The sequence below is a fragment of the Fringilla coelebs genome, assembly GCF_963513975.1.
Source record: "Fringilla coelebs genome assembly, chromosome: Z".
NCBI classification, from domain to species: domain Eukaryota; kingdom Metazoa; phylum Chordata; class Aves; order Passeriformes; family Fringillidae; genus Fringilla; species Fringilla coelebs.
In genome coordinates this window covers 20791548-20811069 of record NC_140031.1, presented here as the reverse complement: position 1 = coordinate 20811069, position 19522 = coordinate 20791548, and the positions used below count along the sequence as shown (strand labels likewise).

General features: G+C 36.3%; 1 protein-coding gene across 2 annotated transcripts in view; it reads right to left on the bottom strand.

The window, feature by feature from the left end:
* The window catches only part of RNF180 (ring finger protein 180), a gene marked incomplete at its 5' end in the record, with an annotated part of 69982 nt that overhangs the window by 5031 nt on the left and 45429 nt on the right, over positions 1-19522 (bottom strand). For both annotated transcript variants that reach the window (XM_084225315.1, XM_084225314.1), the window contains 2 exons: positions 15108-15233; positions 18958-19183. In XM_084225315.1, the coding sequence (XP_084081441.1) occupies positions 15108-15233; positions 18958-19183 (352 nt within the window). The remainder of the gene's footprint in view (positions 1-15107; positions 15234-18957; positions 19184-19522) is intronic.

The window sequence follows — 19522 nt, the reverse complement described above, 5'->3', positions numbered from 1 at the left end:
TTGCAGCACCTGGCAGCTTAGTGCGCTAGATCTTGGGAAGCTGTTTCCAGAACAATGTGTTAAAACAGCACTGCATGTGTCTCTGCATGCTTTTGAACCAGATCTCACACTGACTCCATTTACTGCACTTTATGTCCCTTGGTGGAGTAGTTTTGGAGTAAATAAATTGTTTTCCTTTCAGGTAAAACTAGAAACAGAAGATGAGCTCTAAGAGCTCAGCAGTGTTCCAGTAATACGCTTCAACCACTAATGGGCATTTACTCTGGGGGACTGCAAGTTGCCTCACATGCATATGTGGACATCTGACCTCACAGCATCAATTTTTGTGCTCTATTATAGCTGATATAATTGCTAATGCAAGAATGCCTCTGAGATACAGTGAATAATCTTTCCTACAACATCTTTATCCCATTCATAATTTTATGGATCTCTTGTATCTGTTTTCTCTAATACGCTTTCCAAAAAAAAGAACTCTTGAATTTCCTTTGTATGGAAAAAGCATCAAAACTTCAGACTATCCTTTCCACATTATGCTTCACCCTCCTTTATTTTTCTCTGAGATGATGTAATCTAAAATTATATGCAAAATTTGAGTTGTGGGATCACCACAAATTTAGACAATGACATCACATTTTGCTACAATTCCTGCTTACCTTTTTACTGTGGCTGTACATGAAATGTTTTCAAAGAATTAATACCAGTATTATCCAAATGCATTTTTTTAAATGGCAATAGCTAATTTACAGCACACTACAGTGAATATTATGGAGATGCATAATGCCTCTGTGTACACCTGTTCCAGCGCCTGACTGTCCTCACAGTGAAAGTGTTTTCCTTACTTGCAATCTGAACTTTTCAAATGCCTTAATGTTCATTCTCTTGCCACTCACCACTGTGAATAGGTGGTCTGTCCTCCTGGTGGTCTCCTTATAGGTATGATAAGGCTGACTGGAAATCCTCCCTAAAGCCCACCCTTTCCCTGACTGAAGAAGCCAGTTCTTTCAGCCTCTCCTTCCAGGCCAGGTTCTCCAGATCTCTGAACATTCCAGCTAAACCTGGGTCGCTCTGCTAAACCTGCTCCAGTCTATTTCTGTCTTCCCTGTACAAGGGAAGAAGGCAAAACTAAAGGATTTTAGATGTGGTGTGTTGAGCAGTAGGAGATAAAAGCTTCATCTACAGGTTTTCATACATCATACTCCTGTTCATAAAGCCCAGGATGCTGCTGGCCTTCTTCACTGCCAGGGCACACTTCCAGCTCACCCACAGCTTGGTCTCCACCAGGATGCCCAGGCTCTTCCCAGAGATCTGTCCCCAGGCTTTCAGTGCCCAACCCGTCTCATTGCCAAGGGCTCTTCCTTCCCAGGTGCTGGTCTCAACATTTGTCCTTGTTGAATTTCAGCATCCTTCCAGAACATTTGTACAGCTTGTCAAGGTGGCCCTGTGCTGAGTCTATCAATCTGTCCTTAACTTTGCTGTTCTCCGCAGGCCTGATGAAAATGTATTCTGCTGCTTCCTCTAGGTCACTGATCAAAAGAACTGTTAGTTGTCAAGTTCATATTTACTATCATTAGTTAAGTGAATAATTTAATATCAGTATAAATTTTAGCAGCTGTATATCACATATGAATGTTCTGAACTACACAGACCACTATGTCATTCTGGTCTCAAGTTTGACTTGCTACGTGCTCTTTTACACTGTATTTTCCATCTCCTACTTGGGTCTGTTTTTCTTTTCAGGCGCCTGGCAAAAGGGTCTTTGTCTGATGCAGCACCTGCATTTCTCCAGCGTCTTGTTCTCTCTGAATACAGCCCCACCACTGAGTCTACCAATTTGTTGTCACCTGCAGACTTGATGTGAGCATGGAGGAAAAGAACAAAATTTCCAAGTATTCTATAATTTTTCAAGTATAGAGGTGTTTTTCAAGTATAGAGGTGCTTTGACAAATGAGGTATCATCCCAAACTTCTTGCATAAATGAGAGCTTTCTCCCATACGCACATCAAGAGGCATTATATTCTGATTATGCTAGCATAATAGCCAAATTGCAAGATTTGCTAGTTAAGATGAGCTGTGAGATTTGTATTTCCAAGAAAGAAAAATCATATATTGCTAGAAAGGTTTATGAGAGAGCAGCACTTATTCTGTGTGAATGGCTGCAAGCATGTCCGGTTAACTTCTCATCTCCTGCCCCAAGCTCTCAGTCTCAAGCTGTCCACTGAAACTCAAGTTCCCAAAATATCCAGTTCCTTCCCCAAACTAAGGACATTCAATAAAATCACCATCCTTCTCAGATCCAGAGATCCACTTCTGCATGAAGAGCTTGAACCTAGCCGCCCTCTTGCCTCAGTATTTCAGCTCCACACACCTGTTGTCTCAGAAGTCTTTTTTTCTAGAGACATATCAAATTACAAACTTTTCTTTCTCCAGGATGCATACCAGAACCTTCAGCTCTCCTACGCTGAAACTTCTACTATTATCTACCAAGGCCTTTTCCACAGCAAAATCATCTTTCTAAATCTCCCTCATTCTCCTGCTCTTACCTTCATCTCACTTTCTCCCTGCTTTCTTTGTATATTTGTCTGCTCTTGCCCCTTCTGATTTTACCTGAGGGCTCTCACTAGCCTCCAGCACCTTACCCATGACTAAACTTATATGATAGCCTAAACATCTCTCCTTTTCTTTTCCATCCGCAAAATCCAAGTCCTACTTTCTGATAGCTGTAGGGCTCTAGAAAACCTAGATGTAAACTGTACGTAAGGTGTAAAAATATACTTTCCTTTCCTGAAACCATTTTTACATTCACTATGTTGTCTGTCTTACCAGTTACAGACTTTTGCTGGGCTTTTGGTTTAGGTGTTAAATTCTACTGCTGTCTCAGAGAGGTAAATTGTGTTTAACCAGTAATTTGTGCATGCTTAAAATGCAATTTATTGAACTCACTGTGGATATGATACAGACAGCCTCTGCACATGAATAAATCAGTTGCATGCAGTCAGTTTAGTGAGGAACAAACAGCAACTGCTTTTTAAAGGTGTCAAAGACCCCTATCTAAAAGAGTCTAGATAAGCAATCAGTTACTGTGGAAATCTGAAAATGCCATGTCCTGAAGCCTTTCATATGGGACACAAGACTTGAGTCCATAAGGGACACTCCTTTCCATAAGGGAGAGTTGGGAACCACTGTTACAGCTAGGTGTCTACTTTATGACTTTCATAAGGCATTTCACATGAAAGGAAGAACATGCTACAGACAAAACTATGCAGAAATCCCAATATGTGGAAGTTTCACTGATATACATCTCATTTGTCAAAACAAATGGCTTGCAAAAACTTCAGTCCTACAGAATCAAGCACCAGCCAAACAATGCTTCTTGCTGCCTGGTATTAGCAAAACTATTCGCATTTATATCTAAGAATAATCTCCCCTCTCTTTAAACTTTATAAATCCTTCATGGATCTGAGAAGAGAATATAACAAAATGAACCAGAAATATACAAAATGGAAAGGATAAAAAACCCCAACCAAAGCAATTAATAGAGGTTGCAATGGCAATGACAGTTCTTAAAAATATTTATTTCATAGACCTCTAACTTCCTATATTGTTTTCAAAATTATAAGTACAATTTTTTTGGTAGCTAATCTCAAAGTTTTTCTTCAGAGGTGTGTAAACAAAATAAACCCAGAATTTAAGGTTATTAACTACAAATCAATACATAAAAGCCATACTTGAATTTAGCATTTCTTTGGATCATTTATGGTCAATCCCTTAAATTAACATCTCTCAGGCCTTTAGGGCAGAGGGACAACTTGTCATTTGGACTTTTTCCTCTGTGAAATACTGTAAATTGCATTCCATCACAATTACAATTATTTTCACTGGACAAAGAAATTTGGTGGTTTTACTCTAGAGTAAATATAAGATCTTCTTCCATTCAAATGCAGCTAGTCAGATTTCAGTGAGAATTATTTATAAGTGAAGTTTTTCACACATTTCCTACTATTAGTTTGAATTCTAAGATAAAATATAGCACCTCTTTGCCAGTTAACAATGATGTTCAGAATACTAAGCAATTAAAGAAACAAAAAAGTCTGAAGACAGTTACCCCTTGCTATTTTATAGCTAAATAATTCAGCTTTTACAAATTAAAATATGAACCCATGAAGTTGGCTTGTATATTGTGAAAAATAAGCAGATTGTGAGAAAAGAAAATGAGTAAGTTTGAAAATTCATGCCAAAAGCCAAAAAGCCACATTAAATGCATGCATACACATTTTACATTGGCTATTCTGCATAATGAAATATCTCACTCATTTATTAAATAAGAAATATATTTACCAATTTTATGAGAATTATTCAATATCTACTATGTCCAGTCCCTCTCACAAATTCAAAGAAAAAATAAAACAACTCATAATTTCTGTCTTGGGCTGTTTATTTTCCTGAAAATAACGGAATCAAGAAATGAGAGGACTGTGGGAGGGCATAATGACCTTAGAAAACATGCTCAGCCTGTGATTATTATCACAGAAAACATAATCATCCCTGATTATTCTGTAATTATCAATATTCACAAATAGAAGCCACTTGGCTAGCTCAACTGCTAGGATACATACTAAAATGGGAGTAATTAATCCACAATATCACAGTGTAAAAGTCACTTGACTTTGGAAGACTTGAAGGAATTTTGGAAGACAGTCAGCAAGCAGATCTTTTTTTTTAGGTAACTAGGTGAACTACCTGTTTGCTTTTTCTTTCTTCCCCCAAATCATAACACAAAATGTACCTAACAGTCAGAATATTCTGTAACAGCCGAGGACTGATATCAAGGAATGAAGCATGGTCTTATGTATGCCATAGAGACCTAAATGCATAAGTTGCATACATTCTAGACCATAAAATGTCTTGCTTTGATTTTAAAGGTAAGACTTGTACATGTATATTGATGACATATGAATTACAGGTATGGTAATTTTCATACATTTGCCTTTAAGAAGGGGAGTTGTAATGACTTTTGTTCACATTTCCTTGTAAATAAATTGTATCTTAACAGTGAATTTAACTTGTGGACAATTTCTCTCTTTGCCATGACAATGTAGACAATGAAAACCAGGGAATTTCAAACTGCAACTTGAGGTTGCTTCTGTTTCTGTGGTATGTGTATCAATAATCTAAAAGTATTCTGAATATCCTAAATCAATGAGTTTTCATCTTAATCTACTTTCTGCTTCTCTTCAATTCTATCTAATCTCTTACTCATCATCAACATCATTCATCTCTCTCCTGCTGTTCCTACATTTTACCACTGAACATTTCTGTACATCATGTTGGATTTGCATCTTCCCAGATGACCAAATACTGTATTCTAGCTGCCAGAAACTCTTGCTAAGTTATCATCACAAAAGCCTTCCCCTGTTTGTGTCATATTGCTGTAATGGCATTGGCTACCTCTAGTTTCATTCTTCCCTCACTAAGTACTTATATCCCTTTAGGCTCTGTTTGTACAGACTGCTACCTCACAATATGTAGAGAGGCAAACAATTGATACTTATAGGTGGACTTATTATACAATAAGAGATGACTGAATAAGTATAGAGTAGCATATGAAGGTGCCCCCTGTTGACGGAGTGACAAAACTATCCTTTGTCTCCTCAAAAAGGAAAGAAGCCCACAAGTTTCTCTCCTCAATTAGGTGAAAAAGCCACCTCATAGGACCTTGGGGACTTCACCTCAAACTTAAGGTTAGCAAATTCAACAGGAGTCAAAAAGTCCTGCCTGGAGAATTTACTAGAAAAAGAAGAGAACAAAGAAACTAATTGCTTTTGTGAGGTGTTTTACCAGGGCAAGAACCTCTTACACTTGGCTCGGTTTTCCTCTGCTTGTTATTTTGCCTTTTATTAAACCTGTTTTTCCCAATACTGCAACAGAAGCCATCCAGCTGATTTTATGACTCCAAAGGTAGCTGAGCTATCTTGGGTGAGTGATAGACCTCCAAGAGCTTATGAGACCTGGCTCGAGGAGGTTACCATTACTGAACAGCATTAAAAAAATATGTCATATAGTTTCTTGTCTTTGATGTGAAGGCTACTTGGCATGCTGCTTAATTCTCTCTAGATTCTTATTTTGTGACCTGCATGATTGCTGTATTTTTTCAAAACATAATATTTAATACCAATGATGATTTAACAAAAAACTTTGCAGAGTTTTGTAACTACTGTTAAAACCCTTTCAGTGCTTAAGGCTTTAATGTTTTAAGCCAGTGTTAGTGGTAACAGTAGATAATAGTAATGCAAATACTTTCTTTACAATAAATTCATGAATTGGCCCTACTTCTCTTAAGACAGGGACAGCGTGACAGCAGAGATCAAAGGGAATATGCGTAATAGGCATGCCTCACCACACAGCTCTGTAAGACATGGCTCTGTGCATTTACACAAAACATTCAGTTCATTTGCAAATCTGGCAACATGAGTCCAGTAATTTCTCTGGAGAAATTGGTGAATGACCTTTCTTGGACCCATGCCACTGTCTTAAAAAAAGGAATGTTCATCTTTAGCTAACGCCAGTCCTCAAAATTCCTACTTCCCATCTGAGCAAACAAAAGAAATGTTCCTCCAGATAATGAAAAATCCAAAGTACAAGATTGTATCTTTAGAAAGCTGGCACAGTTTTTCTGAACTGAAAGTTTTCTGATGCTGACAGTACTCAACCAGTTTTTAGGAAGTTAGCCAAGACTTCACAAATGAGCTGTCTAAAAAGCCTTCATAGTTGTTCAACATAAAATTAAAAATAAATTTTCACAAAGCAGGGTTATTAAAAAGTTAACCAGAAAGAAATTATTTGAAATAAAAAGAAAATGCTTATGAACTGCTAAAAATTCCTTCCTTTAATCCTTGATTAGATGTGTAATGGTTGTTGTAATATATGTTATTAAATAATTCATGCTTACAGAGAGAATGTATTTTATAAGATTGTGAAATCCAAACGAGCCTCTGACCGCAAGCAGCCCAGCCAGAAAGATACATCTGAATACACGACTTCCTCTGACATGATCAACACCGGCTATCGCTCAGGAAACAGCGATTGTCCAGCTCTGCACAGTGAAAGGAACTGTCTTGCATATGCAGAGTTACAAAAGAAATTGGGACTCCTCTGCCTCAGGCATGAAAAACTGTATAAAACAGCCCCGAGGAAGCGGCGCTCGTGAACAGAGGGAGGTCTGATGCCATAGAGGTCAGATCTAGTTTCACCCAGCGCCGATCCCAGGCTCAACGCTGTCTCTTTGGCTGTGGGGTTTTTTTGTGGACCATATTTTGGTGGCAGAAAAAAATAAAATCTTTTCACATTTTGATAAATTTGGCTTTTTGATCGATCATTTATAACAGTTGTTATCTCTGATTTTTTCTGATGCCCTTTCAAACATTCACCTTTACCTAGTCAGAAAGTATATTCACCAAAGCTCCTGAATTTTCCCTCCTGTTTGCACATCTCTGACTTCTTTAAGAAGGTATGGCTAGTCTGGCTGTGGACTAATTAAAATATGATCACCTTTTTGTGCTTATTATTCTCACACATCACCTTGAGTGCTTTCATGGTTCCTCTTTTGTCCCTCATCAAATTAAAATGTCAGCTTTTCTTTTCACTTTAAAGGGTCTCCACAACTCTGTATTACCTAAAAAATGTTGCCTAGCTTCTTACAGTTATGCTGTGCAAGCACCACATTCTTCCAAAAATCTTGTCAGGTTTCTGTCCAATAAATGCTCCAGGATCAAAGTGAATTTGTGTTGATATCCAGCTTTGGAATGGGCATAGAGTTATCTGTCATTTGTACAGGTGTATGAAGTAGTAATCACAGGCGTGTTAGGCAGGAAAAACACTGTATGTGGTTGCCTCCCTTTCTACTCATTGACAGTGATGAAGCCAACTGATACACCTACCATCTATTATCAATCACAAACTATAATTTTTATAGCAAACAGAGTTTCTGTGAGGTATCAAATAGACAGACTGAACACCAGACAGACTCAACTTTTGAGTTAAGATGTATTTACACCAGCAGAGTTGAAACTCTCTGGTGGCTACCTGAGTACAAACTGCTCTCCTAGGCAGTGCATTTCAGTGCTGGGGAAGAATGCATGACAAAAAATTTATTAAGCATAATAGTTAAAAGCTATAGCTAACAGTAACAGCTAATGAAGAATATAATATAACAATTTTTCCCTATTCCCCATTCTTCTTGGCATAGCTGGCAAGGATTATTCCCCACTTCCACTAAAACATAAAAAACACTTGCTAATTCCTGTCATTGGTGAAGAAAAAAGGCATCTTTGCTTTCACTTGTTCACAGAGACCTGAACTAATCATGGCAGAATTTTACACAAAATATAAATATTAAAATCAAGAGATATTTTATGCTCGGAACAAATTCTGTAATAACTTAAAAAAAATAATAATTCAAAGTTTACCTAATGTGGTTAAACTAAGATTATGTATTGTTTTCAGTTGTCTCTAGAGAGCAGATAGTAAATATTTATGTGATTCTATTTAATAAATAAATAAAATAAAACCCCTTTATGATGGCTTAAATAAAATTGCAATGGAAGACACTATTTTATCAAACTTCAGAACATCTTATAAAACAGGCATACTGAGTAGCTCAAAGGTCTTCCTACCCTATTATTCTTTCCCTGACAAGTCAAACTAGGAGGAAAATGTCAGGATTGAAAAAAAGTAAGAACAAGAGGTAAGCATATTTGTAAAACTTTTCCCTCTCAGTCCCAGGGACATACATTTCCAGGATCTCTGCAGACAAATGTGGTATCTTTGAGTTTAACAGGAACAAGAACCTGTCATTATCTGAACCCATGCTTTGGGGTAATGATAATTTTATTTAATGTCTTTTAGTTATTTTGCAGAGTTCTAGTTCTTTTATTGTGAGACAGTGAACAACAGCAACACACATACACTTCTATCATGCCTTTCGTGATCTTAATTACTGCAATCATCCCTCCTCTTTCAGCAATCTATTTCTTTGTGTGAAGTATTCTAGTCTATTTACATAATCCTCATCAGGAAACAATTTAAAACTGACTTTCTCTTTTATCTTGTCTGTACCCTTCCCACTAACTACCTTGTTTTGTGATGAAAAGAAAACAATGTAAATATTGCTGAAGAACGCTAGATACTAAGACAGTCTCCTGCCACTGTTTGCACTTGGTTTTAATTTTTATTATCCCATATATTTCATACTGTAAGGAAATCTTACATCTTCATATCTTGTAAAAAAATATGTTAGATAATACAAGCTGTAATTGAGACCCATACAGGACTCATATGATATCTCTTCAGTGAGAAATATTAATCATATATTTCTATTCTTTTTTTGGAATCTTTTAACTGGCTATTAATGCTTCAAGGGACCTTCCCTCTTATCCAGAACACAGATATATTTTATCAAGCATCTTTAGAAAAGGACCTTCTTAAAAGTTTTTAGGAATTGTAAGGTGCAGAGTCAAAACCATGATACCTCCAAATGCAAGTTCATTTGGGTGTCCCTGGTACAGCTGTGGGCCATGGCTTCATAGGAGGTCCAAGAGTTTAGTTTGTCTCACTGACCAGTACAAACACTTGGCTGCCTAAGCAGAACTAAAGATGCCAACCTAACATCCGTTCAGGGACATGGCAAACGGGGAAAGGCTACAGTATACTTTTTTGCTATGGCCATTCTATCACAACCCTTGGTGTTGCATAATTACAGCTATCAATATTCCTGGTGCACCAGTCTTACAATATCATGGTTAAATGGAAACAAGCAAGCCTGATGACACATACAAATTAGATAGAATTCGATTCCCTTCCATGCATTGATGAACCAAAGCAACCATAATTTCTAAGTAGTAAATTACTCTCCTTCACAGGCTACTGCTGGAGGCAGTCTTTAGCACTGGAACATCCTTTTCAATGAGAATGTGGCTCTGAAGGAGTCCCTAAAGAACAGCCTCTGCAAAACAGCTCAAAAGACAAACAAGGCTATTGATACACAATATTTTGTTCTAACACTGTTGGCAAAGAAACGGGGAAGGAAGTGGCAGCCCTGAAGCTGAAGCTTAAGACATCTCTGTAGCAATGACCTTTTTATTTTAAACCTTCCCTTCCATTTTCTTTTCCTTTCAGATAGAGTTCTACTTGGCAAGGTGCAGCAGGAGAAGCATAAAGGCTATTTAGAGCACAGCTGCTCCATGGGACCCAAGAGGGTCTCTGGAGTCAAGAAATCAGTATTGCATTTTCTACCAGCAGGAGCTGACAGAACTTGTGGGAAAGGAAAATGGGTGCAAGAGTTAGGGTCCAAGTACTGACAAGTCAGTAAAATGACAAAGTGGCCATCAGTGGAGCTGACCTAAGACACTCAACCAGCAGGTTTGGATTCTGTCTTTTCTGTATAAGTGTACTATAGGCCTAACAGATATTCTGAGACAACACTTTCCAGTGAAGTGTGTCTTTTTTTAGGCAGAAAATTCACTTTCTGTGAAGACTGCAGATTGCAAATGCATTTTGTGACAAATAGATGTGTGCAAATTACCTTTTTGTGATTTGAAAAGCTCTACTGAAGAACCTTGTGAGGAGAGGCTGAGAGATCTGGGCCCATTTAGTCTAGAGAGGAGAAGGCTGAGAGGAAAGATCAATAGCAAATATAAATATCCCAGAAGTGGATGCCAAGAGGATGATGCCAGACTGTTCAGTGGTGTCCAGAGACATTGCTCTTTTCCCAGAGACTGGGAAAAGAGCAATGGCCTAAACTAAAACACAAGAAGTTCTACCTCAGCATGAGGAAGAACTTTGTGTTGAGGGTGGCACCCCGGAACAGGCTGCCCAGGGAGGTTGTATAGCTTCCCTCTCCAGAGATATTCAAAACTTAGCTGGATGAGTTCCTGAGCCACCTCTCTGGGTGACCCTGATGGGATGGAATAGAAGAATTCGAGAGGAATAGTTCAAAATAAGGATTATTCTGGGAGCTTTCTGCCAGTGTTACTCTTTATAGCTAAAATTAAATGTTACACCTTCTATTTTCAGTAACACCTGTCTTGTTTTCTTCTCAGTAGATCACACTATCTGAACTTGAAAACCAGTATCAATTTATTTGGTTCTTTTAAACAAGGAAGTATTAACTTAAAACCTGTAAATTTTCTGTTTCCAACATCCTGCCTTTGTTGCCTAAACTGAAATCAAGATAACAAGAATCTTGAATCAAGAAAGTAAATTTTAGTACTGTACCCTCATTTTAAAGACAGAGATACAAAGAAATGTATCAACTGGCATTACTAAAAGTTTTCTCTAAAGGAAATTGTTCAGCATTTTCTCTAGAGAATGATTACATAAAAGGACATGGCAGATGTGACCTACTGAAGTGGTGGTAATTTCCATCACGTTTTAGAAGGCTTGGAAAACACTCTGTTGCAATCCTGATGCAGAAATCAATATTTTTATTAAGTACCTAAAGAGATGAGATCAGGAAAGAATCTGCACAGATTTCATAGTATGCAACACTGGAGGAATGTTTTCCAGATTAAACGTTTGAAAAGACAGAAGATAGAAATAAACATTCTATTTTTAACTAGACTTTCAATTTAATTTCCATGTTTTAAATAAAAACATCAGCAACAGGAACTGTTGGAGGGGATTCTTATTAGCCTAGGAATAATTATGATTCCAAATAGTAACCAAGGGCTGTAACTCAGAGGTTTCATAATCCCCTTCAGCTGTTCTGAACACCTACTTCTACTTTTCTTGAGCCATCTCTACAACCTTACTCGACATGCAGGCCACCAGCATCTATCTACAACCCTATCACCATTATCCTGACTACTTTATCCTTTATCTCTGCAATGTATTTCTATCTCAGATTTATGCAAAAGCTTTAGAAATAGCACTTTTATGCACAGTGTACTAAATGTCTCAGTCATTTTTAATTTTTGCACTTGATTAAACCAAAATCACTGTTGAAGTAAGTATCATATTTACAACTTAAATGATTCTGTATCAAATTACTGTTGGAGACCTACCCTTAGTTAGTGAACTTCCTGTGACTGTACAGCTCTTACAGAATGTAATTCCACTTCAATGGCATACAAAGGCCACACTTAAGTTATTTAATTATGATATATGATAATAGGATCCAGTTGAGTGTGTTTGCTCTTTAACTTTTCTGTTCAAACTACACTATTCATCTGTTATAAAAACTATTCAAGGAAATCATTAATTGAGATGTTATTTCTATTGTGCAATTACAATGTTTTAAAGTTGTCAGTACTCAAAAGAATAACTAATATCTTTGTTTATCTCCTATGAAACAGAAGATATTTTAGGGAAATATTTAAAATCAGCTTGTTAACTTTTCCATGTATTAAAAATCTGAATGAGAAAAGAAGAATTGTTTTCCTTCATGAACAGCATTTCCATTTTATCCTTAACTTATCCTTGACCAAACACCATACAGACAGCAATACCATAAGCAATGTTTATGAAACAAGTGGGAATTCTGTTGATTATTTTATTGGAAAAAAATACAGTGCAATACAAGGGCAAACTAATCTGGAGCAATTTTCATCAGTGTAAAGCCCAAAAGTGCTGCAGTGCTGAGGTTTCTTTCTTTTTGAATAAGAACTGAAAAGCTATGGTTGATTGTATTATTAAAGATAATCCTACATTCTTCATGGAAAATCTCATATTAAAGAAGACTCACATGTAGATTACCAAATATATTTGGCTTAGTGAATCAGTTTAGGAAAAAAACTAAGGAAAAAGAAGAAGTGCTTGGTTTTATCTAGCAGTTCTGCAACGTTCAATTAGTCAGAATAGTTAACATGATAAATTTTGTATATAATCTAAAATTCCTAAGAGCAATTTTTCTCTCCTCATATCCCAATCCAGTTCTGAGGTCTGATTTTATCTAGCATCTCTAATGAGTGATTTACTGGCTAAGGTTTAGTATTTGTATATCTGTGGTATTAAAATTATATTGTGGAAGAGGTTTTGTCACAATGAAAGCTGGAATCACACAAAAAGAACTTCCAGATACACCGTGAACACTGGACCTGCTGGCCATGAAGGTGAAAGAGCATATGCATTTCTAACATGGCTACAGAATTTCTTCTTTGCCAAAGCAATATTGTACTGCAGTATTTGACAGTGCACTCCTATACAGAGGTAGTTATTTCATGCTCAAATTTGCAGGATTTCATTGCTTTCTAAGCACTGTAATCACATCCCTTTTCACTCCAGTCACTCTACCCATCTACCCACACTATTCCTCTTCCCATTCTTTATATTTGACTTCTGAAATCATAACATCTTATTAGGCTATTAGGTTCCTGCTTAAAAGAAAATTAATCTAAGTACCTTCTTTATCCCTGCAGATCTCAGTGGTATCAGGGTTTCCCTTTGCAATGGAATCTAATATGGTGTCAGAAGATGTTTGCTGCCACTATTCTCAGCATTTTATGCCTTTTAAGTTCTAGCAGTGTACTGAGCCATAGAACAAAACCAATTATGGAAAACAAATATGGAACTTTAGGTGTTGCCAAGGACAATTTAGATATAAGCCCAAATAAACCATCCAGGAAGAAAATACTATATATTTGCATTTTGAAAACACACAAACCTGCAGTAGTTTTTATTGAAACAGAAAGTCAGAAGAGAGACATGGCAGCAATCCTTTTATATAGGAATGAAAAGACAGTTTCAGACAGCTTTGTGGTTTGGGTATCTTATTAACTAGATCTAACCATGTTCCCATTTAGTGAGGGACTTTTAGGCTACACTTTGGAGACACATAATCCCAGCATTCAAAATTACCTTTGGCAAATTTTCAGGTGGCATAATACTGAAATGGTACGATGTCTCCAGATCTTTCTTTTATTTCTACTTATTTATGCTTTGTACAATGCTTAGCATTGTGAGATATTTACGAAAGGCATAATTTGAATAAGACTACAAAACGTAAAGGAACTATGTCATATGCATAATATATATTAAAATAAACCAATAAGCCCAGCATGAACATCCATCCTATATTAACTCCTGCTAGAGAAAACAGTTATCTTAGTTTGTCCTGCCAACAGTTTCTTCTCTGAGTAATACCCAAGATAATCTACCAGTCCTCAAATTTCTCAAGTCTGCTATTTTTGATAGCCAGGAACATTTCCTAATATTTTCAGTATCAAATTGTGACACTACTTGACATGATTTTATAAGTGGAGTTCCAGAATTTATCAAATTTCACCTTTATAAAGGTGAAAAAGCCTGGGTAGACTTATAAAAGGAATATAAAATGCAAGGCCTGTTTTATTTTTTCCACATACTTTTAGAAGCCATCTGCCCTTACAAACAGGAAAAGTATATCTGCTAGCTAGACTCAGCACTATGAAAAGTATATACAAGTAACTATAAAAGTAAATGTACATGAGGCCTGGTGAAGAAAGACCATTAGACTGAGAGCAGGGAAATATGTGAATCCTGCATTTAGGGGGTCTAACTTAAATTTGTTCAGTTCATGATCAGTTAATCATGAAAATGCTTTGTGTTAAAGTAGCAACAAGAGGACTAAGTTTTCTTCATACAGTAAAGAGAAAATGAAATGAAAACACCCACACCCATTACTCTATTTCGTATGCATTTTGTATGGAATAATATATATTATTCAAAACTTTTTATTTGACATCTTTCATAAAAGATTGACTCTTTCAGGTTTTTTTTGAGAGGTCTTTATTGACCACACTCAGAGCTAGCAACTTTTCTCCTAGAGTAAATTTCTTTATTCCGCTATGCAGACAGAAAATTTCCTAAGAAGGAAGCTACATAAAATTATCCTGATAATGTGCACAGAATTAAAGATTCAAAAATAAATGAAAAGGTACATACACACTTGTCTTTTTACAGTTTGCAATTTATCTTTAGATTCAGAGCACTGTGTATGAATCACCCATGAGAATTAAACTAATCTCTACTTTAAGAATCATCCGTCTGTTTGCCAATGGCATGGATTAATCAGAGTCTTATTTTCAAATATTACACTTGAGACTGAATGACATTTAGGCAAAATTTTAAAAACTTACCTTCAAAAACTCTGAATGCTTTCTTGCAGCTTGGTAGAGGCCATTTAGCAGAATTGGACTTTTGAAAATTTTCCTTTAGATTCAAATATTCCATAGGGAAAAAAGATCTGGTAGAGTTATTCAGATCTACAACAATTAAGAGGAAAGAATACATATATCAATGCTCTAAATAAAGCATAATAATAATTAGCATAATAATTTGCATAAATTTATACAAAATAAAAATGCCATATCTACTGTGTAATTTTTCTTCTGATTATAACACCTATTTTTTAAAATCCCATTTACCCAACCATTTCCATACACAGCAATAGCAAGTAGTAAGCATTCTGCTTCTTTGGAAAAAAAAAATTAGAAAAGATGATGTCACAATGATAATTTCTGGCAAAATGATGTATCTAAGAAATCAAGCTATTTAACTTATGACTTTAACTTAAAACTACGATGACCTCTATGAATAAAAATTATATCCATAACAATGACTGTGGTATTAATTCTCAGCTTTTTGTTTAACATCACTATATAGTAATAGTCAGGAATGCAAAGGAAGGTGAAAAGCCTGAAATGTTTTTGAGATTTAAAAAAATACTTTGGATTAATGGGAAGTTAATCCTGTTAATTAGTTAATCCTCTTAACTAATTATTTTGTAACTTTTTAAGAAAACATTTGTAGGACGATTCATCACACATTGGAGGAGTTGGCATTATGTACTAATCTCAAGAAATCAACATCTTCTCAGGGTATAATTTGGGGAAATACCTACATGACTGCAACTCAAAACTGCCAAACTAATCTATTCATAGCAATGCGATGGAAAACTAAAAAAACCAATATTTTCCTACCACAGAATTGATCTACTGATAACAAACAGGGTTGCTAAGCGAGTAGTTAACAGGAAAAACTTCAACCCCCTGCTCATCAATTTGTGTCTCCAAATCAAAATGGCTCCAATGGCTCCAGATAAATATTAATAGTAACTGGTACCATAATTCTTTCTGTACCTTCAAAGTAAGAAAAGACATTCACAGGTTTTTTGAGATGGCTTGTGTTTTACTACTTCATGTGGTCCAAAGGAATGGAACATTCTTTTCTAATAATAAGTATTTTATGAAAGGATGAAATCCTTTTCTCTGGCAAATTTAAGAAAGCTAAGCTTTTGGAGCAGGAATGAAGCTACCCAATACATGAAGAGTGCAGAATCTTCAAATTCTCTATCTCGTTATGTGAAAATAGAGCTACTGCACATATAAACTGCTGTCACTGAAGGAAAAAGGGCCTTTTTCTCTCCAAAATGTAAAATGAACAAACTGTGGACTTTTCACTAGTGTTTTTTAAATTTTTATGAAAGAGCTTTATATGCTACTGAACATATTTGGATTAAGTACTATTCAGATTCAGGCTTCTGATGAGACTCTGCTTGTCTCTCACAGCACAGACAGAGAACATTTTATTTTCCTGCTACAGACCACAGAAATCAACAGTTCTTTCAATTTTATTCAAATTTAAATACTGAAACCTCTGGTGAGGCATCTAATCCCTGTTTTTCAGAAAAGGCAGTGGTGACACTAGCTTTTAAGACATCCCATCTGCAGCATTAGAGAAGTGTGTAAAGACTACAAGCAACTTTGCTTTGCTACCTGCACAAACATATAGCAGCAGTGACTTTAGCATAAGTTTTTAAAGGTTTAATAACTCTTCTGAGTGGAAAAAAAAATTACTATGCTTTACATTGTTCTGGCACCATTCATCTTCTTAATGTGCTGATTTTACTAATTTCTCTAAGGATACAATAACATCATCAATACCCCGTAGTTACTTTAAAAGTTGTTCAGTTTGTTATGCACTGGAAAATTTCAAAGTATTTTTCTTGTACATATAATAAAATAAAGTCAAGTTACTGTACCTATTTTTAAATATATTGCTAAGTCAAGCACATATTGCTATATACTGAATGGTAATTCAAAAATAGCTGTAGATTTGTCTCATCTGAAATAGTTAATACAAAACATATTATATACTGTTACGGTGCACTATTTATAGTAGACTCTATTTACAAATCTATGACACCATATTTCCTCCTTAGGCACATTAATCCTTTTCCTCAAAAAAGCTACATACCTATTTAATATTTTAAGAGTGTGTAAGGTTGAATGGGATGTCTTGAGAACAGCCAGTCCAACCTGCTCAAGCAGGGTCAGCTGCACAGGTGCCCGTACCATGTCCAGCTGGGTTTTGATGGGTGTTTCACAGCCTCTCTGACCAGACTGCTCGACATCCTCACATGAAAAAAAGCTCTTTCTTGTGTTCAGATGGGATCTCATGTGTTTGAATTCGTGCCAAATGGCTCTTGCGCTGGCAGTGAGCACCACTCAGAAGAATCTGGCTCCTTCTTCTTCATTCCCTCCCACCAGGCATTTTTACACATTGTATGTTAGGTACTTAAAGGCTGCAAATTATCCTAGTAATATTTCACTTAGACAACTGTAACATGTTGAAAAGTTTTGCAAATATATTTTAGGAAGCATCTTTAGTCTCCTTTTGTGCTCTCCCAGTGGTAATTTTCTGCAGCAAATCTGCTAAATTGGTTTTTTAAAATTTAAATAGCCCTGGAAAAACCTAACTCTCTATCAGTGAAACACACTTCATCTGTACATCAAATTGAAGGGAGCATCAAATATTAGGGAAATGAAATGAGAACAGCTTGAAATCTCTATACAGCACACAGGCAGGGGGTTGAGAGTGCTCAGGCTGCAGCTTTCCGCCCATTTTCTCTGCTGCAGTGCATTAGCGCAGGGATAGTCAGTCTCTATCCCTGGCAACCAGCAGCTGCTCAGTGAATCATCTCGGGGCAATAGGTTCACCTGAAAAATGCTTCCTTCCCACCCAAATGAGTTCTTCTTCATCCCAGTCAGTTCCTCAAACTGACCTGCCACCAAATCATACAAAGTTAGGCCTGTACAAAAGCAGAGTCTGTGGACAAGCAGACACAGAAGGTGGGCAGCTCTGCTGATCAATGTGAAACCATACTTCAGTCTGCATCCCTAACCTGTCATCATCACAGCACTCACAACAGCTTAAAGAGGATCTCTGCAAGATCTCTGTAGCATCTAAAATGAAACAAACACTCCTGCATGGCTGAGTCATTTCCATTACTTTGTGAACTGTCTATGCACAGTAAATAACCTAACTCCAGATACCAGAGTGCAATTTTATCAATGGTACTTGAATCTACCATATAAGCTTTGAACATAAAAGACCGACTCACGCTGTTCCAGATATTCTATCTGCAGAACTACTTACCCTCTTCTATTTCTATACCCAATCTGACACCAAGCATCCCCTACCCACCATATTTTCCTACTCTTAAGAGTAAGGAACACTAGAGATGAGGGTATAAGAGGTTAGGACAGGAGAATTTAAGAAGATTATCAAGGGTTTTCCAGCCTTTATTTTCACTCGTGTCCAAATTTAATGTCATAAATGAAAAGAGCTTTTTTTTGTGTGTGCCATGAAGTGAGCAATTTTGAAAATACTTTTCCGTTAGGATAGTTTGAGAAATGTTTGTTTTGTTAGGAGCTTGTTATTATTCAGGAAGAAGAAACAAAAGAAATCTACCAGAATTCTACCAGAAAAGAAAACATTCAGAATCTCATTTCTAAAATAAAGAGTTTAAAAGCCCAGGTCCCAGACAGCTTCTTGACATTGAAGAGAACCTGCATGAAATATTCTTAGGAGAAGTTAAATGGAAAGAAAACCTCAGTGGACTAACATTACCAAAATTTGCTCTGAATGGATACAAGAAGGAAAAGTACAAATATATTTTATGTGCAAAAACTTTCACTTCTATACCTGTTTGGAAAAAGACTCTGGCAATTGTAGTGCGACACAGTGGACATGGAGTGCTGGCTGGATTGTCTTTGGCAAGCATCCTTAAGCAAGGTTCACAAAATATATGATGGCATGGATAGCACATGTAAGGATTGAAATAAACATCCAGACACACAGCACAGAGGTAGCTTTCTTTATCTCCTCTGAGTTCATGCTCATCATCTGTATGCAGGTCATCATTTGCAAGCTGCAAGAAGAAAAAGAGAACATATTTTCACATTCAGCTCATAACTACTTTTGATAAACCAATTGTTCAAAATATCATTTTCAATAATGGTTAAGAAGAGAGTACACACACATGTTATTCTTAAATTTAACACAGGTTACTTTTAAAAAGATGATGAAACATAAAGCAGGAATGTCAGAAAAAGCTCTCTGTGGAAAAGACAAAAAAATCACAAGGCAGTAAAACAAGGAAGTAACAAAACCAAAAAGGCTGTGTAAAACTGTATTATGATCAGATTTCTTATTTTAAAATTAATTTTTGCAGTTTCTATGTATCTGCATTACAAAAATGTAGAAACAT